The 27,231-nt window shown below is 40.9% G+C and overlaps 1 protein-coding gene across 5 annotated transcripts in view; it reads left to right on the forward strand.

Moving 5' to 3' along the window:
* Positions 1-27,231, forward strand: part of ptprt (protein tyrosine phosphatase receptor type T) — a 1,512,449-nt gene that overhangs the window by 1,159,121 nt on the left and 326,097 nt on the right. For all 5 annotated transcript variants that reach the window (XM_073061878.1, XM_073061879.1, XM_073061880.1 and 2 more), the window contains exon 12: positions 2,541-2,814. In XM_073061878.1, coding sequence (XP_072917979.1) covers positions 2,541-2,814 — 274 coding nt within the window. The remainder of the gene's footprint in view (positions 1-2,540; positions 2,815-27,231) is intronic.

Raw genomic sequence — 27,231 nt, forward strand, 5'->3', positions numbered from 1 at the left:
CAAACTGTGCAAATACAAAAGGAGAAAAAGGAAATAATAATAATAATAAATAACTAAACAATAAATATTGAGAACATGAGATGGAGTTCTTGAAAGCGAGTCAATAGGTTGTGGGAACAGTTCAGTGATGAGCCAAGTGATGTTGAGTTAGTTTATCCCCACTTGTTCAAAAGCCTAATGGCTGAAGGGTAACAACTGTTCCTGAACCTGGAAGTTTGGATCCTGATGCTCCTGTACTTTCTTCCTGATGGCAGCAGTGGGAAGAGGGCATGACTTGGGTGGTGGGGGCCACTGATGATGGATGCTGCTTTCCTGGAGCAGCATTTCGTATAGATATACTCAAAGGTGGGGAGGGCTTTACCCATGATGGACTGTGCCATATCTTCTACTTTTCATAGGATTTTCCATTTCAAGATGCCTTTGTTTCCATACCAGGCTTTGGTGCAACCAATCAATATATGTTCCACCACATATCTATAGACGTTTGTCAAAGTTTGGGTTGTCATGCTGAATCTTTGCAAATTTCCTTAGAGCTTAGATGTAGAGATGCCACTGTTCTTTGTTTGTAATTGCACTTACATGCTGGGCCTGGGACAGATCCTCTGAAATGATAACAGCAAGGAATTTAAATTTGCTGACCCTCTCAACCACTGATGCCCCGATTCATCACCACTGTTGATTTGGCCTATGACAGTGGTGTTGTCAACAAACCTAAGTATCTCATTGGAGCTATGTTTAGCCTCACAGTCATAAGCATAAAGTGAGTAGACTAGGGGTCTATGCACACAGCTTTGTGGTGCACCAGTGCTGATAGAGATTGTGGAGGAGATGTTGTTGCCAATCCAAAATGACTGGGATCTGCAATGGAGGAAATTGAGGATCCAATTGCACAAGGAGGTATTGAGGCCAAGGTCTTGAAGTTTAATGATTAGTTTTGAGGGGATGATGGTATCTGATGCTGAACTGTAGCATAGATAAATAGAGTGCATCCTGATGTATGCATCTTTGCTGTCCAGATGTTCCAGGGTTGAGTGAAAAGCTGATAAAATAGCATCTGCAGTGGGCCAGTTGTGCCAATAGGGAATTGGAGCAGATCCAAGTCACTTTCAGGCAGGAGTTGATATGTTTCATCACCAAACACTCAAAGCAGTCTATCACAGTGCATGTAGTACTGGATGATAAGCATTGAGGTAGCTTACCATGCTCTTCACAGGCACTGGTATGATCGAAGCCTGCTTGAAGCAGATGGGTTCCTCAGACTGCCTAAGCAAGAGGCTAAAGATATCGATGAATATTCCAGTCAGTTGATCAGTGCAGGTCTTCAGTACTCAGCCAGGTACCCCATTTGGGCCAAAAGCTTTCCATAAATTCACCCTCCTGAAGGATTCTCTCACGTCAGCCTCAGAGACTGAAATCACAGGATGATCAGGGGCTGTGGGTATTTGTGAAGGTTCCTACATGTTTTGACAGTCAAAACAAGCATAGAAGGCATTGAGCTCATCTGGAAGCAAAGCTTTATTCTCTGCTATTTCACTTGTTTTCACTTTGTAAGCGGTTATAGCATTCAAGCCCTGCCACAACTGTCAAGCCTCCTTCAATGATTCAATTTTAGTCCAGAATTGCCACTTAGCATCTGAGGTGGCAACTATAGGAACCTACTCCCTATGTATGCCACCTAGTCACCTACCACTACTGCTACCTCAATCACAACAGCATTTTATAGGCAGGTCTGCCATTATAACCAACCCTTCACCATCAACAGCTCACTCTGCCACAGTCACAAACCCATGCCAACACTGCCAACCTCATCACAACTATCAGAATCAGGTTTAATATCACCAGCATGCGACAGCAGTTCAATGCAATGCATGATAATATAGGGAAAAAATAAATGTAAATCAATTCCAGTAAAATATATAAAATAGTTGCATTAAATACAGTGCGAAAGCAGAAATAATTTTTAAAAAGTGAAGTAGTGTTCATGGGTTCAATGTCCATTTAGGAATCAGATGGCAGAGGGGAAGAAGCTGTTCCTGAGTCACTGAGTGTGTGCCTTCAGGCTTCTGTACCTCCTTCCCAACAGTAACAATGAGCAGAAGGGATGTCCTGGGTGATGGGTGTCCCTAATGATGGACACTGCCTTTCTGAGGCTCGTTAAAGATGTCAGCTAATACCAAAGATGGAACTGACTAATTATACAACTTTCTGTAGCAACTGCCCATCCTTGATCCCTACTGTCTCACCGTGCCACCACCTCTGACCATCCCTTCCTACTTCCTCAGAGAAACTTGAATGATATCAGAGATTTGAGACCAGTCATGATTTTAAGTGTTAAGTTTGAGTTGAATTGTGCCCGGAGCCAGTATTAGGCAGGTAAGGACAAGGGAAATGCAAATAGGGTTCTGCTGGTTGTGTATATGAACAGCTGACTGTTCTCCAATTATTGGCAAAGATGGTTAAAACTAAATAAGGTTTATTACTTTAAAAGAAGAATTCTGTTCATGTATTTTAATTGGAATTTTTCTTTTATCTTCTCATAGCGCTTATCAACTGGTTGTTAAAGAAGAACACTTCCAAAAAGCCAGGAGAGCTGCAGGTATTATCGAGTGCTTTCCTGTCCCACTCAGCTACAAGAATGCTTCCATACTTGATTCACTTCATTATACTGCTGCGGAGCTGAAGCCTGGGAACCTTCCAATGACTCAGCCATTCACTGTTGGAGATAACAGAACATACAATGGCTATTGGAACCCACCACTTTCCTCAGTGAAAAGCTACAGCATTTACTTTCAAGCACTCAGCAAAGCTAATGGGGTAGGTACAGTCTTGTTCTGAAAGATACCTAAAAATAGGAATACCAAATGTCAAAGAGTATAATGTGCACATTTGGAATATTTTTAATTCTGTAAAATGCACAGAACTGAAATTAGATATATATTTTAAACCTTTTTATGGCTAGGCTGATATTTCCCTCCTTATCATACAAGCAGTTTTACCCAAAGGCTGAGAGATATCTGTAAGCTTACTCAGATTGTCAGCTTGTGTAGTTTCACTATTGTGGATAAAACAAAATATTACTTTTAGAATATCTTGTAAGGCTGCATCAGTATCTGGTTGGGGGCTGGGGGTGACTACTGCACAAGTCAGTTTCAGAAACCTGTAAAATTAGTCAGCTTCATCATGGGACTATCCTTCGTAGTGTCTAAGACATCTTCAAGGAGCAGTGCATTAGGAAGGTGGCATCCATCATTAAGGACACCACCACCCAGGACGTGCCCTTTTCTCACTGTTACCATCGGGAAGGAGGTACAAAAGCCTGAAGGTACACACTTAGTGACTCAGGGACAACTTCTTCCCCTCTGCCATCCGATTTCTAAATGGACATTGAACCCATGAGCACTACCTCACTGCTTCTTTATTTCAGTTTCTTTTGCACTCCTTATTTTAACTTATCTATAATTACTTAACTGTAATTGTTTCTTTTTTTATTTATCATGTATTTCATTGTACTGCTGCAGTAAAGTTAACAAAATTTCATAAATTGTGCCGATGATATTAAACCTGATTCAGATTGGAACTGATAAGAAGGCGTTTAAGTGATCATGAAAGGGTGAGCAGTTTCAAGTTCTTGGATGTCAACATCTCTGAAGATCTATTGTAGGCCCTACATATTGTTGCAATGGCAAAGACAAAACAGCGGCTATCTTTCATTAGGAGTTTGAGGAAATTTGGTATGTCACCAAAGACTGTGACAAATTTCAACAGATGTACCGTGAAGAGCTTTCTAACTGGTTTCATCATCACATGTTATAGAGGGGTCACTGCACAATATCAGGAAAAGCTGCAGAAAGTTGCAAATTCAGACAGCTCTGGCATGGGCACCAGCTTCCCCAGAGTTTTCAAAAGACAGTGCCTTAAAAAGGAGGCATTTGCTGTTAAGGACCCCAAACATACAGGCCATGCCCTTTTTTCAATGTGCCATCAGGGAGGAAGTACAGGAGCCTGAAGACACACACCCAATGTTTTAGGAACAGCTTCTTCGCCTCCACTGTCAGATTTCTGAATGGACAATGAACGCATTTACACTGCTTCACTACTTTTGTTTGCCCTCTTTTGCACTAATTATTTAATTATATATATAATACATATAATTGCATAATATATATATAACTTACAATAAGAAAGCTATACATATTTATTAGTGTAGTTTATAGTTTTTAAATCATTTGTACTGTACTGCTGCAACAAAATAACAAATTTCACAATATATGTCAGTGTTATTAAACCTGATTCTTTTCTGATATATACAAATACAGTCATGATCATTGACTTAAAAACTTTGGAAAGGGTCCAGACAGTAAATGACAATTTCAAAACTAATTTTCATTCTCTCTTTTTGGGTAGAGATAGGGCTGAGCATTATGCTTACCCATTGTAGATCCAACCTGACTTCCATCACACTTCAAACAAAGGGATCTGAATCAGGGAAAATTCAACAGCAGACAGAGGTCCTGATCTGCCAGTCAATTGCCCCATCAACACAACTAGCAATTACTGCTTTTGACATGAAGAATAAAGAATGAAAGCCTCCATGTGCTCAGAAGAATGTGAGAGATAAAATCTGTAGAAATTACATTCCACCAAAAGAAATTAGACCAAAGAAAAACTGATAGAAAGAGACATTTTTCCCCCTTTCATCTTTAGTCCCATGGTATTTTCTGCTTCACAATTCTCATGGCTAAAGCCACAAGACATGGGCTTGAAGCTGTTTGATATACAAACCAGCTTGCAATGAATGGATTGTTATCAGCATTTTGCGGGCTGTCGTTGTTAAATTATGTAATTTTGTGCTTCATAGAAAGAGATTCTTAATCCTAGAAAATAAAAAAACCTTTTTTGTTTGTTATGGTCTGATGAGTAATTCAAAGATCTCACACTCTATCCTTCCTATGGTGGCACAGGAGGCACAGCCTCAGAACTGAGGAGTGTCCATTTAGAACAGGGATGAGGAGCAAGTTCTTGAGACAGAGAGTGGTGAATCTGTGGAACTCATTGCCACAGAATGCTTTGGAGCTCAAGTCATTGGGTTCATTTAAAGTGAAGGTTGATAGGTTCTTGATTAGTGAGGGTGTCAGAAGTTGCGGGGAGAGGGCAGGAGAGGGATAATAAATCAGCTATAATAGATTGATGGAGCAGATTTGATAGGATGATTTACCTAACTCTGCTCCTGTGTCTTATGGTCTTACAGTCTTACTCTTATTGCAAAAAAATACGAATGTGTATTTGACAAAAGTCCAAGGTTCATTTATTATCAAAGTATACAACTTGAAATTTTCTTCTCTGGGTAGCCATGAAACCAATAGAGAAAAGAAAGGCAGCAAGATTATCAAAACCCTCCCCATCCCCCCCTCCCCTCACAGAAAAACAAACATAATGGAACAGGCATCCCTCGTCCCGCACAAAAAAATAAACAGAACAGATATATCAATCCCCAAATCCCTCCTCCCTCTCAAAAAAATGAACAAAATGGAACAGGCACATGCACCCCTAAATCTCTCCACCCGCACAAAAAAATGAACAATAACAGATTACGCACATCGACCCCCCAAATCCCTCTTCTCATATAAAAAAAATGAAAAACAGAACAGGCACCTCAATCCCCAAATCCCTCCTCCTGCACAAAAAAAACGAGAAAGATAGGGCAAAAACACAGAATATAAAAAGCTGAAAAAGGTCTGTAGTTCAAGTCCACATCCAAATTGCAGAAAACCCGGACTATAGATTTCCCGCTCTGTAGCAAAACAATCGACAGACAGGCAGATGGCGACCCCTGCCCCACTTCACACTCGCCTCAATGCTTCAATCTCCCTCATTGATTTTATCGGCAAATAGTGGAAGCTTTAACCGACAAAATGGAGTCCAACATCGGCTTGTACCCCGTTCTGCATCCTTCCTGCCATGAAGTTTGTGCATGCTGCCCCTGTCTCCGTGAATCCTCTCGGAGTCTGCAGAGCACTGAATCACCCAAATGATTTCCAAGCTTTCGCATTCACCTCCATGTTTCAATCTCCCTCCTCACTTTACTTGGCAAAATAGAGTTGAACATTGGCTGGTGTCCTGTCCTGCTGCCCGCCCGCACTCTCCACCTCTACCTCCTGGAATCCTCTTGGAGACTGCAGAGCACTGGAACACCCAAACAATCTCCAAACAGCGCGGACTCCAACAATTCCAGTATCAAATCCAAGATGAAAAACAAATGTAAAGGACATAGAAGAAGTGAAATATATGGTTTCGTGATCTATCCAGAAAATGTCAACCAAAAAGGTGTTGTACACAAGTGCTGCTCTTGTCTCTCCCTAGCAATTCCTTCCAACTTTCTCTCGTTGAAAGAGCATGGGATTTTCATCTTGGCATTTAGCAGCTCAGGTAAAGTAGTGTGTGCCAGTTGTAAAAGAAGACTCTTTCCACTCTGCCTTGCAGCATATTATGCTGATTGCACCAAATTTCAGAATCCACATTTTGACTTCCTTATCAGAATGTTTAATGTTAGTATTCCAGAATGCTTCTGGAAAAGTATCCCAGATAGACTGATAACTAGGATCAAATTCCAGACAGGCTGTTGTGTAACACAGCAATCAGGCCAAAAGGGAAAATAAGTAGACTTCAGTCCTGAAGATGGGTCTTGGCCCAAAAGTCAATTGTTTACTCCTTTTCATAGATGTTGCCTGACCTGCTGAGTCCTTCCAGCATTTTGTGTGTGTTGCTTTGGATTTCCAGCATCTGCTGGTTTTCTCATGCTTTTAATAAGTAAAGTTTACTCTTTTAATCCTTAGTGTCAGTTTCTGCTTAAGAACTTTTTCAGAAGTTCAGAGGATATAGATAATTGGGGTAAAGCTACAGATGGCTCAGAAGGACGAGCGAAGTAGCTTTCAACCTGTCCATTTCAATCTTTAAGCCATTAACAAGCATTGTACTAATTTACAGTCATCCTGACCCCACACAATTTATTTTGATATAATATCCTGTTCTACATTAATAAAATATGAGATATTCACGGAGAGGACTGGAAATAAGATTCCAATTGGAAATGAGTATCAGTCGAAAAGGAGTAACTGTGAAGAAAGATAATTAAAATGATATGAATTCCACTTCACCCTAGGCTATGGACAAGTTGTAAATTGATCAGCAGAGTCAATTCCGGGACTGGGTTTGTTTTTGTCTGAAAGTTGCCTGACTTGCAAAGACAAAGGTAGCAGAATTTTTTAAATGATTGAAACCAAATTTGAGGACATGCCTGCAGCAAATCAACTTAAAACTTAGCCATTTGCTTCTTCTACCACTGGTGAATTGTGGCTGCTGTTTGTGCCATCAATAAGATGCAAAGCAATATGAGGATCTTTGACAGTACCTCCCTAAATTTAGAGCAGGTATTTGCCCAATCTTTTCAGGTTGGAGTGCAATTTTTGGGTCATCATGAAAAACTGAAGTCTGAAGTTGTTGCCAATACTAACATACTTGTGACAAGATAATGAACAGAGACTGCTGATGTTAAGGAGTACTTGCAGTGTTTGTTTAGGGTTAACTGTACTTGTGCCAGAATCCATTTCTTCACCGCACCCTGCACTTGCAGCCAAGATCCTCAGGATCAGCTTCCTCGTTTCTATGAACAATTCCACCACCATGCAACAAATTTCCCTGAAAGCATTCTCTCAACCCAATCCTTGCATCTCAATCCCATTGAGACACCCAGCTCCCCATCATCTGTGCAATTTTCCCCAACCCTGTTTCACCCCTACCTACTGCTGAGAAGAACCTGTCAATTCGTTCAATAGCAGTAGATTTGTGGTGAATTTCCTCTATCTATAATGGTTTGAACATTCAGAATGTTTTGATGATGCAATCATAAGCTGCCATGAGCTAGATTCTGCCTCTGAGCCACAGTTTGAGTCCAGAAGAACAAAGCAAACTGACACATGGGAACACCACCTCCTCCAAGTTCTCCTCCATGGGTCCTGCCCGTCTGAGTTGACAGTTATCACAATTCCTTCATTGTCATCTGGACAAACCCTGATGCGCTCTACCTCTCATTACTACAGTGATATCTTAATCACAACGATTGTTCACCACTAGCTCAAACCATTTTCTTGAGGTTTATAATTGAGTAGTCATAGGTTGTTGCTTTGTCAACAATATCAACATGCTGTAGGTGATAAATACATTGAGTTGGCCATGAAGTTTCATGCATGCTAATTCATTGTTTGTAAAGAACTGTGATGTTTCATTGGTTTGTAAATATTTGTAAATATTTTTTTCCTTCAGTAATATCTAGAAAGTTTTATGACATGCTCAATACCAATTGTCCTTATTTTATATGCAAATAATACACAAAGGATAAATTCACTAATTTATTAGAAAGAAAATCCTTAGAAATAAAAGCTTTTCTGATGCTCTATTCAGCCTAGTGCAAAATATGATTTCTGGTTCTGATTTTTACAACTAAGAATGCCAGCAGTATGAGTGATTCCCTGTTTCTGGATTTAAAGCCTAATTTGGACTTTGTCTCATTTGTACAAATTAAAGTTCTGTACCATCATGTATCAACAGATGGGCACAGAGGAGACTGTTACCGAAAGGGCAAGAGAAGACCCATCTTATAGAGTAGGGTCCATGGACCCTTTGCTTAATGGTATTGGTCCATGGCATAAAACCCATTATAGAGTAATGCTTTTCAAAACCCTTCTGCACACACTGACCAGCAATACAAAAGCATCAGTTTATTTTCACACACCTTGCCAACAAACTACATTAACCCACACAAAATGTTGGATGGATTCAGCAGGTCAGGCAGCATCTATGGAAGGAAATAAACAGACCACATTATAGGCCAAAACCCTTTATCGGTACCCTAATGAAGGGCTTCCCAAAACGTCGACTGTTGATTCCTCTCAATAGATGCTGCTTGACCTACTGAGTTCCTCCAGAGTTCTCTGCATGTCGCTCAAGATTTCCAGCATCTATATACAACCTTGAGATTTGTCTCCTTACAGGCAGTGACAAAACAAAGAAACCCAATAGAACCCAAAAAGGAAGATCATCAGACACCCAACGTGCAAAAAAAACCCAATCATATGAACAATAAAACATAAGCGAATAAAGTTCACAGCGATGAAGCCAGTCAATCCTACAGCAGGCCTAGAAGCCCATTAGTTGCAGGCCACAGCCTCAGTTCAGCACAGAGATGAGTAAACCTCTCACTTCCTCTGTAGGTACACAGCCATTGCTTGACATTCATTAAAGCAATGCGTTACCCATCTCTCTTACTGTATTGCCCTATTAAATAAGACAAAGGGGCTGTGAATGCAATAACATTCTCCTTGCCTTTGTTCCTTCATGCAGACATAATAATTGATTCAACTTCTGAGCCCTTTGAACTGACTTCTGGTAGGAAGAAGAGCAGTCATAAAGCAATATACATAATAACAATGTGAACTGATGAACATTCAGAGGTTTCGGATCTCCATGTAGGGGTCAAGATTTAAGAACCACCTTATGTAATTCCACTTGAGAGTCATATAAAGCTATTGTACAAATAGAGACACAAGAGAATGTAGATGCTGGAACCTAGAGCAACAAGCAATGTTCTAGAGGAACTGAGTGGGTCACTGGCATCTGGGGTGGGGGGGGGGGGGGGGGAGAGCATGGCAGAAGAACAGTCAGCATTTTGACCCTTTCTTCCCACAGATGCTGGTCAACCTGCTGAGTTCCTCCAACAATTTTTAATGCTCTATTTCACACATATATCATTTCAATGTGATGGGACGGGGATGCAGATTAATTTAATAGCCGTTTGTAAATGTAAGAAACTCATTATTTGACACGCCTCTCAGCAAAATTAACTGATGGATTATACAGTCCCTTCTGTATAATCCATCACTAAATACGATACTGTTCTCATGAGCCGCTAATTTATTCTACTCCATACAAGTGAACACTTACGGAGAATTTTGCATCTCTGCAAGTAGTCAGCTTCTGATTTTACTTCTTCAGGCACAAGCCACTGGCTTGAAACTGTTTATGATAGCTCGAGTTAGCAAAGGGATGTATCTTTATGGAGAAGGAAGAAGCTACCACCAGTTTTCAGATGTAATGATGGGCAGACCGACATATCCCCAGTAAACTCTCACAATGAGGAGAGATCCTCCATTCAGACATCATTCTGATAATGAATGAGACACATTCATTTCAACTTCCCAAATGAAGCATGCAGCCTATGTAATAATGCCAGAAATGCTGTGGTCAGTTATATCTGTCTGATGACAGGGTTCAATCACAAAAAATTAAGCATCTTTCATTTATGGTTAAGTTTTAACAGAAATTGTTTTCAAACAGAAAAATGAAGATATAATATATCTTTATTAATAAATACCTTGGTGTTGATTACTTTTGATGTGTTAGCGTTATCTCAGAACGTCCCCTGTGTACATGGACTCTGGCTTTTGGAAGCTCAACCCTCCCCAGTCAGAGTGAACAAAAAGCTTTGAAGACCTGGAAGGGGTCTTGGCCCTGGAGATATCAACATCTAATGTCCAACACATTGACACTTGTATGTTACCTGCCTGCACAAGTCAAAACTGCATTTTTGTTCCACAAATTTTTAATGTAGCCTCTATAATAGTAGCCACTTAGTCTGTGGTCTAACTGTGCCCCGTCAGAAAGTTCCTTTCATTTTGGCAGTGTCTCAGCCTTGTACAAATATACTGTTGTATACTGTTAAATATGACTGAGCATCACTTATACAGTGTAATCACTGTAACAAGATGTACTTTACCTCTTGTTTTTCAAAGTTCCTATTTAACCTCTTGTCACATTTATTCACAAGTTTACATATTAATTTTTCTATCATCTTGCCAACACCACCTCCATCACAGTACAATTTTTCACATACTGGGTTTCAATCTTGTACATGGCTTTATTGAAGCTATGTTTTAACCATATATATTTTTTTTCAGCAGTAACTCTAAACAGTTTCACAGTGAGAACAATCAAATTCCCTGTGTGTTTGGTCATGAAAAGTAATGAGAAAGTACTTCCTGAAGGTGGGAGTGGCAGGAGGGGAGATGGTTGCAATTGTCTTGGACTGATGTGCAAATTGAACATAATGTATCACAGCTTGGTTGCTGTGCACCTGACTTTTTTTCCCCTGTTGACTTCAAAATCAAGAGAAAATTGAAAATCAAATTGTAAAATGAACCGCTGATGCTCTCCTACCCCTCTTTCAGCGCTGTCCAAAGTGTGCTTATCAAAATTCTTGAGCTGGTTGATGCACCATCAATAACTCTCGGAGACGGGAGGTGAACGATAGGCTTTTATTAGCAGCAAGAGACCACGATTAGCAGCAAGAGACCACCACACAACATCCTGGAGACTGAGGGGGGAGCAGTGCCTCCAATCGCCTTTATACAGGGGTCTGTGGGAGGAGCACAGGAGCAGTCAGCGGGGGGGGGGGGGGGGGGGGAGGGGGCATGTCCAGACAGGTATATGTAGTTTACCACACTGGTAGTGCAAATGTAATTAGAACATCACAGCCAAACATGGCCAATGCAAAGTGACTTTCAACACGCAGAATCCTAAGATTCCATGGGATTGACAGAGTCGGGCCAATTAGAATAAAGGGCTAGATCAAGCTTAAGAACATAAATGGAACAGCAGTTGGCCAGTTGCCACCTTATGTCTGTTCAATAATTTTAAATTAATTTGTATTACCTCAGCTCCAATTACCTGAACTAACTCTGTATCATTTGATTTTTTTAGCAACTAATTCTATCCACCTCTGTCTTGAGTACATTCTCTACCCTTTTGGGTGGGGAATTCCATGGATTGACTATCCTCTGGGTGAAAAGATTTCTCACCACTATTGTGAGAATGTGGCTTTTTGTTTCTGGCCTGTTAAGGGAGCCATCAAATTCATGTCTATCATGTTCAGCCATTTAAGGATTTTTCAGGTTTATATGATTCCATTTTGCATTCTTCTAAATTTCAAGGAGATATCAAATGGGGGCACCACGTATGAAAAAGTTTGTCTATACAGAGCACTGTGATTTTAGTTTGATCTTCATTATAATATTATTGGTAAATGGGCTATTTGTGCTGGTGATATGGTGCTCATCAAACCTTGTCACACAATTGCTGGTGGACATCCTGAGTGTATTTAAACTATCTGTCACACTTTCCAGGAGATTACCAAGTCTTGACCATATTAACCATATTATACATTTGGCAGCAGTTTTGGGCCCCCCATCTTAGAAAAAATGTGCTGGCGTTGGAGAGGGTCCAGAAGAGGTTCACAAGGATGATTCTAGGAATGGTTATCATGCAAGGAATGTTTGATGGCTCTGGGTCTGTACTCACTGGAATTCAGAAAGATGAGTGGGGATCTCATTGAAGCCTCTTGAATGTTGAAAGGCCTAGACAGAGTAGATGTGGAAAGTATGGTTTCTGTGGTGGGAGAGTCTAGGACAAGAGGACACAGCCTCAGGATAGAGGGGCGCCCTTTTAAACGGAGATACAGAGAAATTTCTTCAGCCAAAGGGTGGTGAATTTGTGGAATTTGTTGCCACGTGCAGCTGTGGTTGTTGGGAGTATTTCAGGCAGAGTTTGATAGGTTTTTGAATTTGCTGTTTTATGGCAGCAGTATAATGCAATACATAAAAATGACTGAAAATCCAATAAGAAATTTATAAACAATATATCATAAAAAATAGGTATTGCAAGATAGTGAGATTTTGTTCATGGACCATTCAGATATCCGATGGCTAAGGGAAGAAGCTGTTTTTAATACACTGGGTGTATGTGTGGAACTCAGTGAAATTGATGGAACTAAATTTCAGACAAATGTTCACAAAGTCAATGCAAAACCCTTCAACAAACTGAATTTGTAGTTCGTAATTCTGTGTATTTGAGATAGCTGTAAAAGGAAAGGATGCGTTTCAACAGGATTCTCTAACCACTCCTGTCCTGAGGTGCTCTTGATGTGATAAAGGATAGTAGCATTTTTACCTTCAAAGCAGCAAGCTGCCACCCAGCAGGCTCTTAAGCAGGTCTGACTAAGAGTGGCAAACGAAGTGTGTTGCATAGGCATTTCCTCAAAGACCAAGATCCTGTGTAAGAGGAGATCGAATAATCTCAGGTCACAAGCAAAGATATGTGTAGATCAGCCCATGTCAATCTATTCTATTTCATCTGATCAATGTACCTCTTCTATCCCTTCAAACATCAAACTGACAGTGCAACCCACCTCTCATCACCAGCCACAACAACATACTAGTCTACTTCCTGCCTTACTCTTAAAATGTGCCACACACATACATCCTCCCTCGTGGTGAGTGAATTGAACAAATCTATGAATAAAGCCCCCAATCTTTATTCTTTTCTCGCTGGAAGATTAAGAAATTTCACCTCCTTTCAGTTTGCAGTACATCTAAACCATCTCAATTATCATGCTATGTTGCATCTTCACCAATTGCCTTACACAATGTAGAAGCTATATGTTATTTTGCTTTCTCAGTAGTGACTTGATAATTCTGCCCTTTTCCTCATGGCAAACAAGACAGCAAGTAGAATCAAGGAACAAAATGAGGTCAATGAAAGGTGAACAAACACCACAGCTCTTTCCCAGTTAGATGAGCTAGCCTTGATGATGAATGACAAACTCAGAACAAGCAACATGGGAGATGCAAGCAACACACACAAATTGCTGGTAGAACGCAGCAGGCCAGGCAGCATCTCTAGGAAGAAGTATAGTCAAAATTTCGGGCCGAGACCCTGGATCTCGACCCAAAACTTCGACTGTACTTCTTCCTATAGATGCTGCCTGGCCTGCTGCGTTCCACCAGCATCTTGTGTGTGTTGCTTGAACTTCCAGCATCTGCAGATTTCCTCGTGTTTGCGTAACATGGGAGATGGATGGGCTGCCCACTTCCATGAGCAAGATGTCCATCTAAAAGTCACACCTTCACTTGTTAAATACACCTTTAGTCAAGATCAAACCTCAATTAGTATAGTCGGGGTTTTCTGTTGGGTGATCCAACTTTTCATTGCTATTCTTTTCCTCAATAGCTAGAATCGGCTCAATATGTTTGTGAAGTGTTATCCCAGAGCACAAATTTTAAACCAAATTGGGATAATTAGTGAGAGATCTGCCTGTATTTCGCAAGAAGAAGCAGGAGCAGGTACTGGAGGAAGATACAAGTCAAGAGTTCACTCACTGCAGATAGCCTTTCCCCCCTCTAATGACATTTTAATGACATAGAGCTTCAGTCTCACTAAACTACTCTGTAAGAGGCAAAAATCCAAGAGATAATTTAGTATGTGACTGGTGGGCACTTTGTTATTAGACTCTAAAAGCGCAATTCTGTTTTACCATTCTCTGCAGATCTGACAAGTGCTTATTCAGCTGCCCTCTAGTTTTGGCTTCCATTACCAGTACCACCTGAGAGTGACATGAACACCAGACAGATGGACTAGTAGACAACATGGGATGAAACCTTTAGGGCATTATTCCTCTGCAGCCATCCAGAGCACTTTAAATTAGAGACAACAACGAAACACAAGTCAATAGGGAAGACATTACATACTGTGAAAATGATGGCCAATATCAATCTGATGTCCCATCTCCTCCCTCATTACATTCTTTAAAAAATATACCCACCATGTTCCTGAAATCATTTTGAAACAACCAGTTTCAACAGTTGCCATAGAGTTATGTCATATAACCCTGTCCTCACAGGTTTGAATTCCCAGTGGTAACCAGTCACGTGCAGTTCTTAATGTCCTCCTATTTTTGACAGCACCAAACCACTAGCTCTGCAGAAGGTTTTCAGTGAGCACCTCACAGAAGGAGCACTGTGATAAAACTTTCCTTTTGAAATTCACAATCGGTTGACACTTGATAAATTTGAAGGAACTGATTGTGTTTATGTAATAGTTAAAGCCTTCATTGCTCTTGGCACTTACTCCTGCTATGTCTTTCTGGACAGACTTGTGCATCTGTCTTGTCAATAAGTCATTAACGTTAAATTTGCCTGAATGATTGCAGCCCTTCACAATTCATTGTAAAAGAGCTGAGACTGGAATTATCAGGATGGTTACTGCAAACTGGATTGTTTGGTGTTTTTTCCTGTTTGACTGTTACATTTCAAGCATAGAGCTATTAATTTATTCTTGGACATTCCATAGCTTGTGATATTTCTTCCTCTTTTTCTCTTTCATTTGATGTAAGGCTTTGCATCCTTTAATTCCTACAATGATACTTTCGGTTTAACAGTTTAAGTGATTCCTTGGTTCTTGCTAAATTTGACTGCTTAAGTACTATGTAGTCAAAAGAAGATATAAACGCTGTATTAGAAGGTACAAGCACTTATTTCAGTCCATCTAGCCTGAACTATTAGTTATTTTATTAGAAACTACTAAACTATTAGTTTCAGTTTCAAAACCTAGGAGGATGCTTGACTGCCATATGATGAATGCTTTATGTAATATATAACCATATAACAATTACAGCACTGAAACAGGCCATCTCGGCCCTTCTAGTCCGTGCCAAACACTTACTCTCACCTAGTCCCACTGATGGGTTGGTCCTTGGTTCCTGAAAAATACATACTGGTATAGAAGATATAATAGGCTGTCGTAATTAAGTCAGTACAAGTTCTGCATTCTCCATATTCAGCCGGTCAAAAAGCCTAAATGATTTTGGGGGGAGAAAATGTCCCCTTACATTGTTTGGGAACCAATTCTGGAGGAGAAACATGAGCATTAATATTTTTGTGATTCAGAGCCATAGAGTTTACTTGGGAAGTATGCAGTGGAAACTGTAACACTGGATCTACTTTTTAATGTAAAGATTCAGATGATTCTAGTACACCTGCTATAATTCTTGCTGTTCCAAAATGTCCTTTCTCTCAACTCTACCAATAGAGTGATAGTATTATTTTGTATTCAGGCAAATTAATAACAAACAAAGAATTCCCAAGTTTAATTTAGTTTTCTCTTCCTTGCAAACACTTAAAGAGAAGGTAATTAAGATGCATTTTGGCCCTTGGTCACTTGGTATTGATATGATTTATGATTATCACATGACTCCATATCTGAGAAAGTTATTAAAGCTCTGGGGTTTTATCTTTGCTGTCCCGAATCATCCAAATGTAATTTTTATATACATGTAATAGAGTAATAGACTGCAGCATTTAACCACGAAAACATATCACTTGTTCATTCCCAAAATAAATGTAAAAATTGTTAAATCAGTTGATTTGATCTATGAATGCATTAAAAGTCATGCTTAATCCGTTAAAATCTCCACTCAGTCGGGGTATATTTAAATCTTGAAATTCAACAATGTGCCTTTATTCCTTTCTGATGGATTCATGTTATGTGCACATTATGAACACACTTCTAATGAAAATGAGGATTTTATATGTAATTAATTAATATTGTCTACTGTATAAAGATTACAAAGATCTCAAATGAACTATTCTTGAAAGCTGAACACAGAAGTTAAATGTTTATGGAAAATAAAGTGATCATATTCTGCAAAGCAATAGGAATTGAAATGAGGAGCTGTGTGTTTAAGATGGATTGTTCCGACAAAAAGGTCTTTGACCTGAAAATTTGAACTCTTGACTGCTTATTTTCCCACAGATGTAGCCTGACCAGCTGAGGGTGTCTAACATTTTCTGTTTCTTTTAAAATTTCCGGCATATATTTTCTATTATCAAACCATGGATTATTTTTGTGCCACTTTTGTGCCACTCAGCAATGATCTATTATCATGTTCACTGTGCATATTAAAAGTTTGGGATAAATTTCCATAAGAGAGCTCTTTAGCAAAAATCACTGGGTGTGGAATGCCACTCTAATCTAGACCTACAAAATGAAGTGAGCTTCTAGCAGAAATTTGATTTGAAATCATGTCTTCTCGAAGTCATGCAGTCAGTCTTGCTATCGCTGAACGGTCTTGGCATATGTTGTTGACAGTTGCTTTATTTATGGCGTAGTACGCGATTTCGTTTTGCATTATAAAAGTAATGGGCCCCGAGAGTCCAGTCAATTCTAGTTTGGCTGAGATTGGATATACATGAACTTCCACTATCTTTTCTTATAATTTGAAAGCTATTTTACTGGAAGAAGCTTTGAAGATAGGAAAGGCACTTGCATATTTCTGTTAAATTAGTTACTTTGGTGGCCTTCAAAAAAGATCGAAAACTGAAATATACTTGTTTTTGTTTTAACCTACTAAAAGACAGTGGAAAATGTGGAAGCTCTATTCTGTTGTCACTGTTAATGATCTTCATTCATGAATGCATTTACACATCCTTGATCTTCACAGGCAACTGTAATCTACAGTAATGAGAAAGGGATATTAGGGGTGCATGGTTATAGTGGAGGTGAAACATAGGAGAGTGAAAATTGCAGGAAAATATAAATACTTAGATTAATGGCCTTTTGTATTGGGAATAATGGTGAAGGTTTGTAATTTACAAAACATTAACCTCTTTGAATGATGTCACCAAATATTCAAATGAAATTTAAGTGGTATACATTTGTTATTTCACCTGGCAAATCTATCATGATATAACATATTTTAAATTGGATCATTAAGCATTTTATAACAATGACTGATTTTGCGGCTTGGAAGCAGTTTTGTTAAACCTGAGCGGTCACTTTATCATTACACTTTACGAATACTAACAATATAGAATGCCTTGTGGTCAATTTAAATTCAGTTGCGGGTGAGGAACATTGTACATTGCCAAATGATTCCAAGTTTCAATTTTCAGCTAAGAGGAGGCCAATCTGAAATGATTCATTTTCTTTTTTTCTCTGCCTTTTGGAACTGTTGGAGGGGGCAATTTTGGCCCACTGGCCAGGAGAGAACAAAGAGTCACATCTTTCCGTGCTATGTTTCTCCCAGTGACCAAGCCATTAAGTTTGTAGTATGGTCTACTTATAATTATGCAGACATATCACATGATTTGCCTAATTAATGTCAATGCTTAATAGATGAATCTAAGATCAGTAAGGACATTTTTTGTGTATATTGCACTGTTCTTTTGTTGCATTACAACAGATCTCACAATATATGATAGGGATGATAAACCTGATTCTGATTCTGGTATGACTATAGATCAATTAGAAAATAATAACAGCTGAGCCACTTTATCTTCATAGCCAAGTATTAAATAATCCCTGCTGCTAACTGGTCTTTCACAAATTTCCAATGTGTTACTAATTCTTCCCTGAGCCAATTATATTTCACTGCCAGTTTCACCTTGCGGTAACCTCCCACTGCCAAGGAGTTAGTTTGCAATCAGCATCAGTAGATCATTCTTTTAAAATTAATTTTTAGGAATTCAAGTGTCACAGCCAAAGCCAAAAATTTGTTGCTGATCTTTAATTACCTTTGAGAAAATTATAACGAGCAACTTTCTTAAACATTTTAGTCTTTTGTTTTTGTGGTTATGTACAACTGAATTGTCTGTTAGGTCATTTCAGAGGGAGGAGAGGAATATGCAATTTAATGTGAATTAGAGTCACATACATGACAGAATGAGTAAAGCAACAGATTTCTTTACCTGAAGGATATTAATGATCAATATAAATTTTATTGAGAGTCTAGTCGTTTCATAGTCCCTATTCACGTTCATAAATTCCAATATTTGTAACTGAATTTAAATTTCCCCACTGCTTTTGATGTCATTTGGTCTCATGTCTTTGGACCTAGCCTGCATTCCTAAATTAGTAGTCTGGTAAAATAACCACTAGACTATCAGTGTACCATGTTATTTTAATGAGATCGATGATCAAACTGACCGGCTACAGATCTCATTATGCTAAGCAATGAAGTTTAGTTTGGAAATCATCCAGCAATTCAATTGTTCATTGAAAATCACCTCTGCAGCCTAAAGCATGCTTCATCCAATATGGTTTCACTTTCCTTTGTTACTGATGTGAAGTCAGTACATGCATGAGATTGTCGAAATTATGCTGCTGTTGACCAGATTATTAACCGTTGCACTTTTTACATGGTTGATCTCATAGGTGTAGAATGAACAGAAAACCCTAATGGATTTATGATTGCACAATGAAATTTCTCACTGCCAATCAGAATTAGGTTTAATATCACTGGCATTTGTTGTGAAATTTATTGAATTTGCAGCAGCAGTACAATGTAATACCTAATAACAGAGGGAAGAAACTTTGAGTTACAGTAATTATGTATATATTAAATAGTTAAATTAATTAAGTACTGCAAAAATGTATTTTTTTAAGTAGTGAGGTAGTGTTCATGGGTTCAGTGTCCATCCAGAAATCAAATGGCAGAGAGGAAGAAGCTATTCCTGAATCATTGAGTGTGTGCCTTCAGGCTTCTGGACCTTCTTCTTGATGGTAGTGGGGCATGTCCTGCGTGATGGATGCTCTTAGTGATGGATGCCGCCTTTTTGAGGCATCGCTCTTTGAAGATGTCCTGGATACTACAGTGCCCATGATGGAACGGCCAAAGTTCCAATGGATATTGGTCACCAAAAGTTCTCTATTTAACTGCATTGAAGCATAAAAATGTAGTTAGCTATTCCATCATCATTTCTCACCCAAATGAAAAATAACTGTTTTGATCAATCCCATATTCCGCCCAAGTACCTAATGTGTTATCCAGCTGCTACTTAAACGTGCAAGATTTTCTGCCTCTGATGCCTCATGTCAAGCAGCAAGTTTCCTGATTGGTAAATTGGTTTATTGTTGTCACATGTACAGAGATACAGTGAAAACATGGAGCAATTCATTACAGCAGTGCATTAAGGTAGTACAATTTCAAACAGAATGCAGAATAAATTGTATTGTTACAGAGAAAGTGCAGTGGATGTAGACATTAAAGTGCATGGTCATAACAAGGTAGATTGGAAGGTCAAGAATCTATCTTAATATATTGTGAGGTTCAAAGGAGACATGCCAAATTTATTTAATCTCCTGAGGAAGTAGAGGCACTGGTGAGCGTTTTGGCTGTGATATCAACATGGTTGTACAGGTTATTGGTGGTGTTCACTTCTGGGAAGTTGAAGTTCTCAACTCTTTCATTCACAACATCTTTGATGTAGACAAGAGCATGTACACCACCCCCTTCCTGAAGTCAATGACCAGTTCTTTAGCTTTCTGATATTGAGAGTAAGGCTGTTGTCATGACACCATGTCACTAAGCTCTCTGTTTCCTTACTGTACTCTGACTCATCATTATTTGACATAAAGCCCACCATGGTGATACCATCTACAAATTTGTAGATGGAGCTGGAGCACAATCTGCTCATGCAGTCATGAGTGTACAAGGTGTAGAGCGGGGGACTAATGGTGCAGCTTTGTGGAGCACCAGTGTTGAAGATAATTATGGCAGAAGCGTTGCTGCTTATCCTACTGTTTGCAGTTTCTTGATCAGGAAGTCAAAGATCCTTTTGCAAAGGAGGTATTGACTCCAAGGTCTAGAAATTTGGAGGTAAGATTTCTTGGAATGACTTAATTTAGAGCAGAGTTGTAGTCAATAAATATGTGTCTTTACTGTCCAGATGAGTGTAGAGCCAAAGAGATATCATAGTCCTGTTTTAGCAGTAGGTGGGTTTTCAAGGTTGTCTGGAAGGCAAAGTGCTTAAAGCACTTAATGATGGTAGATGCCAGAGCCACTGGTGGTAGTCAGTAAGGCATGTTACCTTGGTTTTTTTTTCAGCACCAGGATGATAATGATTTTTTTTAAGTAGATGGGAGCCTCAAATTGAAGCAGGGAGAAGTTAAAAATGTCTGTCAATGCCCCCACCAACTAATTTGTACAGGATCTCAGGACTTGGCTAGGACCACCGTCTGGCCTAGTTGCTTTCTACAGTTCACTCTGACAGATCTTACATCCACAGGGATGACTGTGGGTTTAGGTGCATCGGAGGCTTTTGGAGTGGGTGGTGAAATTTTAGTCCCCTTCTATAGAAAACAGACAGACAGACAGACATACTTTATTGATCCCGAGGGAAATTGGGTTTCGTTGCAGCCGCACCAACCAAGAATAGTGAAGAAATATAGCGATATAAAACCATAAATAATTAAATAATAGTAAGTTAATCATGCCAAGTGGAAGTAAGTCCAGGACCAGCCAATTGGGTCAGGGTGTCTGACACTCCGAGGGAGGAGTTGTAAAGTTTGATGGCCACAGGTAGGAATGACTTCCTATGACGTTGAGTGTTACATCACAGTGGAATGAGTCTCTGGCTGAATGTAGTCCTGTGCCTAACCAGTACATTATGGAGTGGATGGGAGTCATTGTCCAAGATGGCACGCAACTTGGACAGCATCCTCTTTTCAGACACCACCGTCAGAGAGTCCAGTTCCACCCCCACAACATCACTGGCCTTACGAATGAGTTTGTTGATCCTGTTGGTGTCTGCCACCCTCAGCCTGCTGCCCCAGCACACAACAGCAAACATGATAGCACTGGCCACCACAGCAAGACAAAGAATATATTAAACTCATCAGGGAGGGATTTGCCATTGTCAACAATGCTGCCCATCTTTGTCTTAAGGTGTGTAAGCTTTCCACAATCGGTGGCTGGTCTGGAATTCAAATTTGCACTGTAAATGCCTTTTGACATCCATGGTAGCTTTACAAAGGTCTTATCTCAATTTCTTGCAAATATCATGGTCACCTGATTTGAATGCTGCAATCTTAGATTTCAGTCTTGGGGAACATAGCCTCAAAATTTGGGGGGAGTAGATTTAGGATGGAGATGAGGAGGAACTGCTTTTCCCAAAAAAAGATGAATCTGTAGAATTCTCTGTTCAACGAAGAAGTGGAGGCTACCTTAGTAAATATATTTAAAACAAGTTTGGATAGATTTTTGCATAGTAGGGGGTTTAAGGGTTATAAGGAAAAGGCAGGTAGGTGAAGATGAGTCCATAGCTAGATCAGCCATGATCTTATTGAATGATGGAGCAGGCTCGATGGGGCAGATGGCAGGGAGTAGATCTCCCAATTCATTATGATTTCTGGTTTGGAAATACCCAGATTGTCCTCTTTGACACACTGTTCCAAAACACTTGCTGATAAAGTCCACGATGGCAGTGAAGTACTCATCTCAGCTAGCTGATTAGTCTTTGAACATAGACCAGTCTACCGGGTCAACATTGAGGCTCATCTATTTCCTCAGATCAGCACTGAATCTCACCTTTCAGCTTCTGTTCGTATGTAGGGAGAAGAAGCAATGTTTTATTTGCCAGAGTATTTTGGTAAGTTCTTTTGATGGCTGTGTGGCAACAGTCAAGGGTGTTTGAGGCCCAGGTGGGACAGGACATATGCTGGTAATATTTTGGTAATACACTCTTGAAGTTAACCTGGTTGAGGTCATTGGCAAAGATGGAGGCAAAGTATGGGTGAGCTGTTATTTTCAAAATTCCTTTTAAGCCTTCAAGTGATTCCCTTGTAAGGAGATCTCTCTTCATTAAGCTCTCAACTAAAAGTGATAATCCTTTCCTACCTTGAGTAGCTGGCCCTCAGCAACCTTCAATCAAGCACAGTATCCCGGCAGTAACTATAGACTGTGGACAGTCTCTTCTGGAGGATGTGCACCAGGTTCACTCCTGACAGGCTTTGGGGGAAAGGTTGGGAAGAGATTTGCCCTTTGTATTGTATACTTTAAATGATTAAGAAGCAGAAGTATAAAAAGTTAAATAAAACAGTATTGAAATAATTATAAGAATTAAATTAAAATAAATATATCCCCATCCTTCATCTCCTAATCTGCATGCTGAAATTTCCCAATGAAATCAATGCAGGCTCCTATGCAGTGTCTGGTCTGGCCTACTGAAGGATCTCTGAGGTAATTTCCCACCATAATGCTAGGGATTGCAGCAAGATTGGGCCCTGCTACTGGGCTCCATATGACAGCTGCTGTACCATCTGTCAGTCATTAACTTTTAGACTTCCCAAGCAGAGCTGCCAAATCTTGTCAGTGAAGTTCAGCCCAATGTTATGGTACAACACTGCATATAACCTAGCTTACTTACAATTACAAGTAATTAGTTGATGTTACTCGACAATAGCAAAAAAAACATCCGATCCAAAAAAAAACTAACACTGCTGTAGTTAATTATTTCTGAATTATTTCCAGAGATTTTAGATTCTCTGCTCAATCTGGAAACCCACGATGAAGTGACCTAGTTTGTGATCCTCAATCTAACCACCACAAGTAAAGTTGTGTTCATGATCATGATAAAGCAACTATCTCAAAATACTTCCATGCAGCCAAAATCCCCCTAAAATCTCCAAAAAGCTCATCTTTTTACCCTGCTTCGCCTTCTCTGAACTATTCTAGTCCTCAAACAACACTCTGCTTCTTAGTAACAATAGCTCTAGACAGTGGAGTCTAACCAGGGTACAGTAAAATTCACCTTCCTGTTGTTATTGATGAGCAGTTCAAGAACGTCTATGCTGGCGCTGGGGGCTCTCAAGATGAGTGTTCACCAAGTGGACTTAATTAATGTGAGGAAACACTAGAGATCACAGGTAGCTAAATCCTATCATTTCCAGACCCGGGACTTTGTATCATTTGTATCATGTATCATTTAACATTTTTCCTTTGAAGAGTATGCAAAGAGTTTCTTGATAGATATGGAAATATCACACTGTTCAAATAAATAAATGTAAGGTTGAATTGGCAGATGTATAACTAATTATTCAATTCTGTAATTCATAGCTCATAGTTATATGAGCTTTATGGCAACATTCATAAATCTGACATCTACATTCATCCCTTGTGTGTGGGAAATCCCTTCAATATCCTTTCCAAAAAAATATGCCTGGTTCATCAGCTCTAAGAAGATTGTACATTCAAGGAAAATATTCTGCCATTCTATTCAAAATACGTGGACATTCAAAGGGAATTGTATTATAATATGCTTTTGTAGATTATTGCTTATCTCTTAATGCATTGCTTAATGATTGGTGATGGATCACAAATGCAAAATCCAAAGTGAAAAATTTTAAATATGAGTACATGTCTCTATGATTGGCAGTAAGAATGGATATTCATGTCACAGTTTCTTTTCTCTAAGCATAACTTCAAGCAGAAAAGTGGCAGCTATAAGTTGCAGTGATGCTGTATTCATGCTGGTTTTACTATATTGTCTACTTACCTGTATGAGATTTTACTGCTTGGCAGTCAATAGAGTATCAGAAATAGTAGATCTTGAGCTTAGAGAGAGAAGGCCAATGAAAAACAGTAGAGGTTTCAAGCGTTGAGAAAGATGTTGTTTTGAATATATTTATTTATTTTGTTTTATCCTCTACCAAAAACCTTCTGTTCGTTAGATTTCAATTTTTACTTTGGCTACTTTATCCTCAGGATATACATTCAAGTTGCTGAGAAAGCAATTTTAAATGATATTTGAACAAACTTAGTTGTTCAAACTCTTTTTCGCCAGTAGTTTCTGGGTAACTTCTGTGTCTTGGCAGTTCCTGAGTTCAGTTCCTGAGTTCCTGCCAACTCAGAAATTTGGGGTAGTTTTGTAATACAATGCAGCATTTTATTAATCTTCTATTTGGTCAAGAGGGTGATGTATCATATTGTGGTGAATTACATATACCTGTCTGGACACGCCCCTCTGCTGACTGCTCCCGTGGCTCCTCCCACAGACCCCTGTATAAAGGCGATTGGAGGCACTGCTCCCCCCTCAGTCTCCAGGATGTTGTGTGGTGGTCTCTTGCTGCTAATCGTGGTCTCTTGCAGCTAATAAAAGCCTATTGTTCGCCTCCCGTCTCCGAGAGTTATTGATGGTGCATCAGTTTTATTAGCTGCAATTTTAAAACATGGAGAGTATTTTATGACCCGACAGACTGGACATTGATCCTCAATCTCCCGAAGCAGCCATTGCCTTTGAACCCTGGCTTGCATGCTTCCAATCGTACCTGGAAGAGATTCGCGTGACTGAGCCTGCTATCATGCACAGAGTTCTCCTCTCCAGGGTCAGTCCGCGGATATACTCCCTAATCAGGGACCTGCCGACCTACCAAGTGGCACTGAATGCCCTCAAAAGACAGTACCTGCGGCCGGTGAACACTGTCTATGCAAGACATCGCTTTGCAACGCGGTGGCAGCGGGCCGGAGAGTCGAGCGCTGAATTTGTCTGGGCCCTACAGACACTCGTGCGGGCCTGCGACTGCAGGGGACTGATGGCGGAACAGCATGCGGAGCTCCTGGTATGAGACGCCTTCGTTACGGGGATCAGGTCAGTGTACGTGCACCAGCGGCTGCTGGAAAACGCCAATCTTACCTTACAGCTGATGATTGGGCTGGCCAATATGCTGGAGGCTGCTCTGCACAACGCTGACGCTGTCCAGCCGCGCGATCTCCAGCCGGTCCCATGGACGCTGCAGATCCCGCAACCCGCCGGCGAATCGACCATGGCTGCTGCCAGTCGCAAGCCCATGAAGTCCCTGCAATCGACCACAGCTCCTGCCAGTCGCAAGTCCGCGCAGTGTTACTTCTGTGGACTCGAAAAGCACCCCCGAAAATGCTGCCCGGCCCGAGAAGCTACCTGCTCCAGCTGCGGAAAAAAGGGCCACTTTGCCAAGGCCTGTAAGTCTAAACCACGAGTGGGGTCGAGCAGCGCCGCCATCTTGCCTGCCCACCTCGTGCGAGGCATGGGGGTGGCCATCTTGGTCGCCGCCATCTTGTCCCACCTCCGACCCACGGGTGCTTACCGGGCACCAAGACGGTGATTCAACTCTGGCCTCTGTAACCCTCGACCAAAGCGCTCCACACCAGCTTGCAAGGTCAATGATGGACATCCTGGTGGAGGGGCACAGCACTAGCTGCCTGCTTGACACGGGCAGCACTGAGAGTTTTATTGACCCGGACACGGTGCAATGCTGCGGACTCGTGACACAGCCGGTAAGCCAGAGGGTCACCATTTCTTCTGGATCACATTCCACAGACATCTGGAGGAGTTGTGTAGTGACGTTGGTGGTGCAGGGCACAGAATATCAGGACTTTGCGATACTGATCATGCCTCAACTGTGTGCCTCTATACTATTGGGGCTCGACTTCCAGAGCCACCTGAAAAGTGTGACAATGGAGTATGACGGGCCCCTCCGACCAATCACTGTCAGAAATCCTCAGTTTTGTGGGGTTTCGTCATATACCCCGCTACTGACCACACACACACACCAACCCACACATCCCACCCAGCACCATGCCAACAGCCACGCTACTGACACCACTTGCAGCCTCTCCACCTTCAAGATCCCTCCCCCACCGCTGTTCGCCAACCTGACCCCTGACTGTAAACCTGTGGCAACTAAAACCAGGAGGTACAGCGCGGGGGACAGGGCCTTCATTAAGTCAGAGGTGCAGCGGCTGCTCAGGGAGGGGATCATTGAGCCAAGCACAAGTCCTTGGAGGGCCCTAGGTGGTCATTGTTCGGACAGGGCAGAAAAATAGGATGGTCATGAACTATAGCCAAACCATCAATAGGTTCACGTAGCTTGACGTGTACCCGCTACCCCACATTGCGGATATAGTCAATCAGATAGCCCAGTACAAGGTGTACTCGACCATAGACCTGAAATCCGCTTACCATCAGCTCCCCATCTGCCCAGAGGACCGCCCCTACACTGCCTTCGAGGCAGCCGGCAGGCTCTATCACTTCCTGCGCGTCCCCTTCAGTGTCACGAACGGTGTCTCTGTCTTCCAGAGGGAAATGGACCGGATGGTGGCCCAGTGTCAACTGAAGGCCACGTTCCCATATTTGGATAACATCACCATCTGCGGTCACGACTGGCAGGATCACGACACTAACCTCCAACTATTTTTCCAAACGGCCAAAGCTCTTAACCTTACCTATGACATGGACAAGTATGTGTTTGGAACCACCCGACTTGCTATTCTTGGGTATGTCGTGGAGAATGGGGTCATTGGCCCTGACCCCGACCGTATGCGCCCCCTGTTGGAACTCCCTCTTCCCACCACCCTCAGAGCCCTCAAACGGTGCCTGGGCTTCTTTTCCTATTATGCCCAATGGGTCACTCACTACGCAGACAAGGCCCGCCCCCGGTCAAGTCCACTGCATTTCCACTCTCAGCCGAGACCTGCGCGGCCTTCAGCCGCATTAAAGGGGACATTGCCAAAGCAACGATGCATGCGGTGGACGA

Source organism: Hemitrygon akajei, chromosome 11, assembly GCF_048418815.1.
Source record: "Hemitrygon akajei chromosome 11, sHemAka1.3, whole genome shotgun sequence".
NCBI classification, from domain to species: domain Eukaryota; kingdom Metazoa; phylum Chordata; class Chondrichthyes; order Myliobatiformes; family Dasyatidae; genus Hemitrygon; species Hemitrygon akajei.